Source organism: Camelina sativa, chromosome 20, assembly GCF_030686135.1.
Source record: "Camelina sativa cultivar CO46 ecotype springtype chromosome 20, ASM3068613v1".
NCBI lineage: Eukaryota > Viridiplantae > Streptophyta > Magnoliopsida > Brassicales > Brassicaceae > Camelina > Camelina sativa.
Genome location: NC_141899.1, coordinates 35,610,503 through 35,616,372, shown reverse-complemented (window position 1 = coordinate 35,616,372; position 5,870 = coordinate 35,610,503). Strand labels below are relative to the sequence as shown.

At 44.4% G+C, this 5,870-nt stretch overlaps 1 protein-coding gene across 1 annotated transcript; it reads right to left on the bottom strand.

The window, feature by feature from the left end:
* Positions 1-322: 322 nt before the first annotated feature.
* On the bottom strand, positions 323-1,798 carry LOC147919907 (uncharacterized). The gene is made up of 2 exons (XM_087504165.1): positions 1,321-1,798; positions 323-891 (listed from the first exon to the last, which is right to left on the bottom strand). The coding sequence occupies exons 1-2, from the start codon at positions 1,796-1,798 to the stop codon at positions 323-325; spliced, it is 1,047 nt and encodes a 348-aa protein (XP_087360291.1).
* Positions 1,799-5,870: the final 4,072 nt, after the last annotated feature.

The window sequence follows — 5,870 nt, the reverse complement described above, 5'->3', positions numbered from 1 at the left end:
TTAACTTTCTTTGATTAAAAGTATACAAAATTTGTTTCCTTAATTTGTTTTAATTTTTAATTTAATTTTGATTTATTTTTAAATGAAATATTAGATAGAAGATTCTGACTGGTTGAAAGGGGAGGAGGTGAATAGAAGCATTCATCTTAGGGGTGAACATAAGTATTTTTGTTTAATTGTCTTCTTATAACAGGTAAATAATTTGCTAAGAATTAAATATCATCTGAAATACAGAATAATAACCTATCATATATATATATATATATATATATATATATATATATATATATATATATATTTGTTCAAACCAAATCTTGATTACTTAAACCGGGTTCGGTACATCGAATAGCAACAAGGAGCGTTTTGCCAACGCATCAGCTTCCTTGTTGAAATCGCGAGAAACAAAAGAGAAAGTAACAGAGCTAAACATAGATGAGATAGCAAGGATATCGAAAAGAATCCCATGGAGTTCCTTAAGAGGAGTTCCCGATTTGATTGCGTCAATGATCATTTTGGAATCAGAGGCAGTTGAGATGTTGTTCATACCCCGCGAGTAGGCATCAAGGAGGGCATGGTAGATAGCACTAGCTTCGGGAACAAGTGCAGATCCGCAGGGAGTCAGAGCGGTCGACCCCAATCGGTTATCTTCCCCTTCGATACTCGTGAAAATCCAGCCTAAACCGGTGTTCTTTGTCTTTTTACTCCAGGCTGCGTCTGTATGACAGCAGGCATCATCTGATCGCATCGGGAGAGTTTGGAGTGGGGGTTTTACCTTGCTTTTGAGTAATTTTGGTTCCTGCGCAAAATTCCACTCTCGGGCTGCCCTTAGGGCTTGGGTTAGAGTCTCCTCCGGGGAAGAGCTTTTTTCCTGAAAGAGAAGCTTATTCCGGGCTGTCCAAATCGTCCATATCACCCAAGGGGATAAAGGTCCGGGTCCAATTCCACAAGGGGGAAGGGTAATGCACTATGTCGATTGTTCTAGCAGACCGCGGAAAGATGATATTGGTGCTTGATCGAAAGGTGCTTTGAATGGGGCCAGTTTCCATATCGTGGATGCGAAACAACAGTGGAGGAATAGGTGGGTAGAGGTCTCCTCAGCTCCACAGAAAGGACATTTGGCATCGGTCTGGATTCCTCGACACTTCAGAATTTCTCCCAGCGGTAAGGCTCCTCGCATGCCCTTCCAGAGGAAGAATTTAGTTTTTGGGGATGTATTCAAATTCCATATTGCATTTGACCAGTTAAAGCTTTGTGGTACATGGGGGGGGGGGGGGGGAGGTGGAGTAGCATCAGGGAGGAGTTTAATGCTTTCATAGTAACCGGATTTAGCTGTGTACTCTCCCGCTTTCGATGGTAGCCACGCGTATCGATCCTTAGCTCCATGTTTGCTTGGTTTCAACTCCAGGATTTGAGGTTCCAGCTCAGGAACCACCTGGCGAATACAGTTAACATCCCATTCCCTGGTAGAGGGGGATAGCAGCTTAGCAACACAAATTTTTTGGTTGGTTTCTGTTGGGGGTCCCATTGGTGTTATAGGTGAGTCGACTGAGATCCATGGATCTTGCCAGAGGGACGTATCTGCTCCATCTCCGATCATACGTCCTAATTGAGTCTTCAGGAGGTCTCTTCCAATGCAAATACCATGCCACCCGTGGGAAGAGTTGGTAGGTGGTGAGCACTGGAGAAAGCTAGATGAATGACAATACTTCCCGAGAAGGATTCTTGATAGGAGGCTAGAGGGGTTAGTCAAAATTCTCCAACTGATTTTTGCTAGAAGTGCGTCATTGAAACTTGACATGTCTCTAAAGCCTGACCCACCCTCTTGTTTTGACTTTGATAGGTGTTTCCACGAGATCCATCACATTTTCTTTCTTTCCATCGTATCATCCCACCAGAATCAGGTTAAGACGGATTAGATATGTTTGTATAAAGAGTTGGGGAGTTTGAAGCATGACATGGTGTAGGTAGGCATTGCCGCAAGGACCGATTTTAGCATTACAAGCTTGCCTGCAGACGATAGGAATCTGGACGACCATCCTTTAGCTCTTTGTCGTATCCTATCCACGATGCTTGTGAAAAGGTCCTTTTTCTTTCGACCAAAAAGTTCAGGCAATCCTAGATACTTGCCTTTCCCTCCTTCTTTATAAATGTTTAAAGCTTGTTTAACTTGTTCTTTCATCTCTGTTGTTGTCTTCGCAGAGAAGGTAATAGAAGATTTCAGGTTGTTTATCACTTGTCCTGATGCCGCTTCATACATGTGGAGGATCCTCTTCAAGTTTAAACACTCAGTCTTCTCAACCTTGTAGTAGAGAACATGGTGTCGTCCGCAAATAACAGGTGATTGAACCGCGGGCTTTTCTTTCCTACTTTGATTCCGGCCAGCTTTCCTTCTTGTTGGGCTTTGTGACACATTCCGGAAAGTACTTCACTACACAAGTTGAAGACAAAAGGGGAGAGGGGATCTCCCTGTCTGATTCCTCTCTGGGGAGAAACCAGTCCTTGAGCTGGGCCATTAAGCAGGTAAGAGTAGGTAACTGTTGTAATACACTGCATTATCCAACCAATCCAGGTTCTGTGAAAGCCCATTTTTTCCATGACAAGTCTACTAAAATCCCATTCCACCCTGTCATATGCTTTACTCATGTTAGTCTTCACTCCCATGTAACAATGTTGTTTTGCTTTCGAAGTGTGTAGGTAGTGGAGGGCTTCATGTGAGATTAGGACATTGTCGACTATGGACCGTTGAGGGACAAAAGCTGACTGGTTAGTTGATATCAGTGAGGGGATAACAGGTTGCAGCCTCCTGGTGAGTAGTTTTGCTATGATCTTGTAGTATACAGAGCACAAAACAATAGGCCTATAATCCTTCATTGTCCTTGGATTTTGATTTTTTGGGATCAACCTGACATGAGTTTCGTTTATTATGGTAGGCAGGAGTCCGGTAGAGAAGAACTTTTGAATCTCGCGGGTGATTAGGTTCCCTACCGTGGACCAGTTAGTCTAGAAGAAGCTTGCAGAGAAGTCATCTGGTCCTGGTGCCTTATCTGTGTGGATTGCAAAGCAGGCCCGTCTTATCTCCTCTGCAGATGGTAGAGTAATGAGCTTTTGATTGTCCTCATCTGTGACTCGTGGGAAGGCAATACCCTCGAGAAGGTTATGTCTTTCTCCCTCTATTGAAGTGAATAGGTTCTCATAGTAATCAGAAATCACTTTTAAGATATTTGTCTCTTTGTAGAAAACTCTTCCCTCTTCATCTTCAATAACTGAGAATTTGTTAATTGCTTTTTTTCCCTTTGTGATCGCATGGAAGTAACCGGTGTTCTTGTCGCCTAGGGTAAGCCGCAGCTGACGACTTCGTTGTTTCCAAAAGGCTTCCTCCTCTAGGTAAGCTTTATTCAGATCTTCAGTCAGGGAAGTGAGGTGCAAAGGGTTGGGATCCAAGCTTGTGAGACCTTTCTCCAGTTTTTGGCGGATCTCCTCTATCGCTTTTTGGCTGTTGCGATTCTTATCCTTGCTCCATTTAATGATAGCAGTTCTACATCTCGTGAGTTTGGTTTCAATAGCCTCGATAGTTTCAGGTTCCCAATGATCTCTAATGAGCTCCGAGACTTCCTCATTACACCCTAAAAGCTTATCATATCTAAACAGTCCTCTTTTTCTTTTGCTTTTGAGGTCAAAATAGGTGATTAGGGGACGGTGGTCCGAACCTTCAAAGCTGAGATACTCACTTCGACTTGTCGGGTAGGTCACAGCCCATTCACTATTCGACATTGCTCTGTCTAGTCGACAAAAGACTAAGTGATCATATCGTTTGCCACGCCATGATAAGCAGTTGCCAGAGTGTCGAAGATCAAAAAGGTCACACTCGGACATAAGGGTTCGAAGATTGATAAATGAGCCTTCAGGTCTTTCCGGTCCTCCCACTTTTTCAGAGGAGTCAATAATATCGTTGAAATCTCCAGTGAGGAACCATGGTTCAGTACGTGTTCTTCCCAATTCAGTGATTTGGTTCCATATGGCTCTTCTTTTGGTTTTCTCTGGTTCACCATAGACAAAGGTAGTTAAAATTTTTTTACCCTCAGCTTCCACCTTGGTGTCCAAAAAATTAACGCTTTCTGCTAACACCTCTGTGTTAACATCCTCTTTCCAGAGTAGTGCTAGCCCCCCCACTACCCGCACTCAGAGGGGAGACTAGTTTAGAGTTCTTGAAGTTTAAGCATTGGAGGATTTCCAGGACTTTTTCATCTTGGTTCTTCGTTTCCGTGAGGAACAAAACATCAGGGGAGATCGACTTATTAATCTCCTTTAGGCGCCGGATTGTTGCAGGGTTCCCCAGCCCACAACAATTCCATCTGGCAAATTTTAAGGAAGAGGTGGGGGTGGATTGTGAAAATCCACCCTGGTCTTCACCATTGCAGGTATTAGTTGGACCTGAGGCTGTTCTTTTGCATTTGAGGGCCCTGCTTCATTATCTATTGATTTCCGGTTTTGTTTGGTTCCATTCTTACTTTTTGGATTGGCAGGGAGGTTTGTGGAAGCAGGTTTACCAACAGAGGTTCTTCTCTTTGGAGAGTTGTGACTAATAGTTTTATTCCTTTTGCTCGATTTTGCCCCCGCCAGGCAAAGTGGGCTCCTACTACCAGGTTTTGCAAGGGGGTGGTCTCCCGCGTCTTTTCTTTGAAAGTAGGGTTACAGTGTCCTGACACACCGCCGGATGAGGGGGAAGGTCCCCAGAGAGTGTGGTCTCCTCATCTTCCCTTGTAGGGGTTGACAAAGTATGATTTGGTTTGGCTGAGGAAGCAGCCTCGATTATACCAGCAGCTGTTTCTGCCATTAGGCCTCTACTCTCGCCTTGAATGACTCTCTGTTTTCTAGCTAAACTTTCAGTTGGATCAGCACAAGAGGTATATTGGACTGTTACCTCTCTTAGTTCTCCCATGACTTCATCAGTAGTAGGAATAGGAGCTACAGGGAGGGGGGGGGGGGGGAGGAAGTAGTCTGAAATCTTTCCAGTGGTGGCCATCTGGACCGAGAGGATTCTAGTGATCATTCCATTCTAATGCCCTTGGAGTGGACCGTTCTCGCCATTGTAGGTTAGAGTTGGAGTTTGGTTTGTGAGCTCTGGGATTGCGGTGTTGATAATCAAAAGGTCTGGATAGGGTACGAGCACTCGGGAAAGTCCTTTGACTAAAGGAGCGGGAATGAGACTCTTTTGCTGAGTGGTAAGTCCTGTTTTCGAGTTTTCGTTTACCATCTCGATGACCGTTATACTGATTTGGTTATGAGTGGTAAACAAGCGATTGGGAGGGATGGGGACCTCTAGAGGAGCTAAAGTTTAAGTTGGACTCCCTTCTCCTATGGTGGTCTTGGGGGTCTTCACGGTCTTTTGGGGCCCTGAAGTTGTCTTCCGGGGTGTAATAGTTTCTGCGAATAGGTGGTTGAGACGGTTGGGCGGAAGCTACAGGTAACGCCTCATCTTCTCTTGATTTACTAAGTCTCGGACAGCTTTTAAGGTCATGAGTGAGTCTGAGACAGTGTTGACAATGATTTTTCAGGTTCTTGTATTCCAGAGTGACAAAATGATAAGGTCTGTTAGCTAGAACTCTTTGGAGATCCTCATCGTATTCGAACTTGACCTGGAAACAGCCACGACCTAAATCAGCTCCCACAGCTTTACCTCGGAGGTTCCAACGGCTAACAAGGAAAGGGAAGAGGGCATAGAGTCTTTGCACTGAAGGATTGGTCAGGCGACCCATCAGAGTTAGGTTATTTTTTGCTATGAGGATGGTGGTATCGAGATATGGTGCTCGTATGTGCTTACGAGGGGGTGGGGAATAACCCCTAGCAATGTTTTTACCTTTCTGGTGGTA

Excerpts from the sequence above, each read along its gene's own strand:
- LOC147919907 (XM_087504165.1), bottom strand. The coding sequence starts at position 1,798 with ATGTCAAGTTTCAATGACGCACTTCTAGCAAAAATCAGTTGGAGAATT. Across the intron at positions 892-1,320 it reads AGAGTACACAGCTAAATCCG|CCCGGAATAAGCTTCTCTTT; the intron begins GTTACTATGAAA and ends CGATTTGGACAG.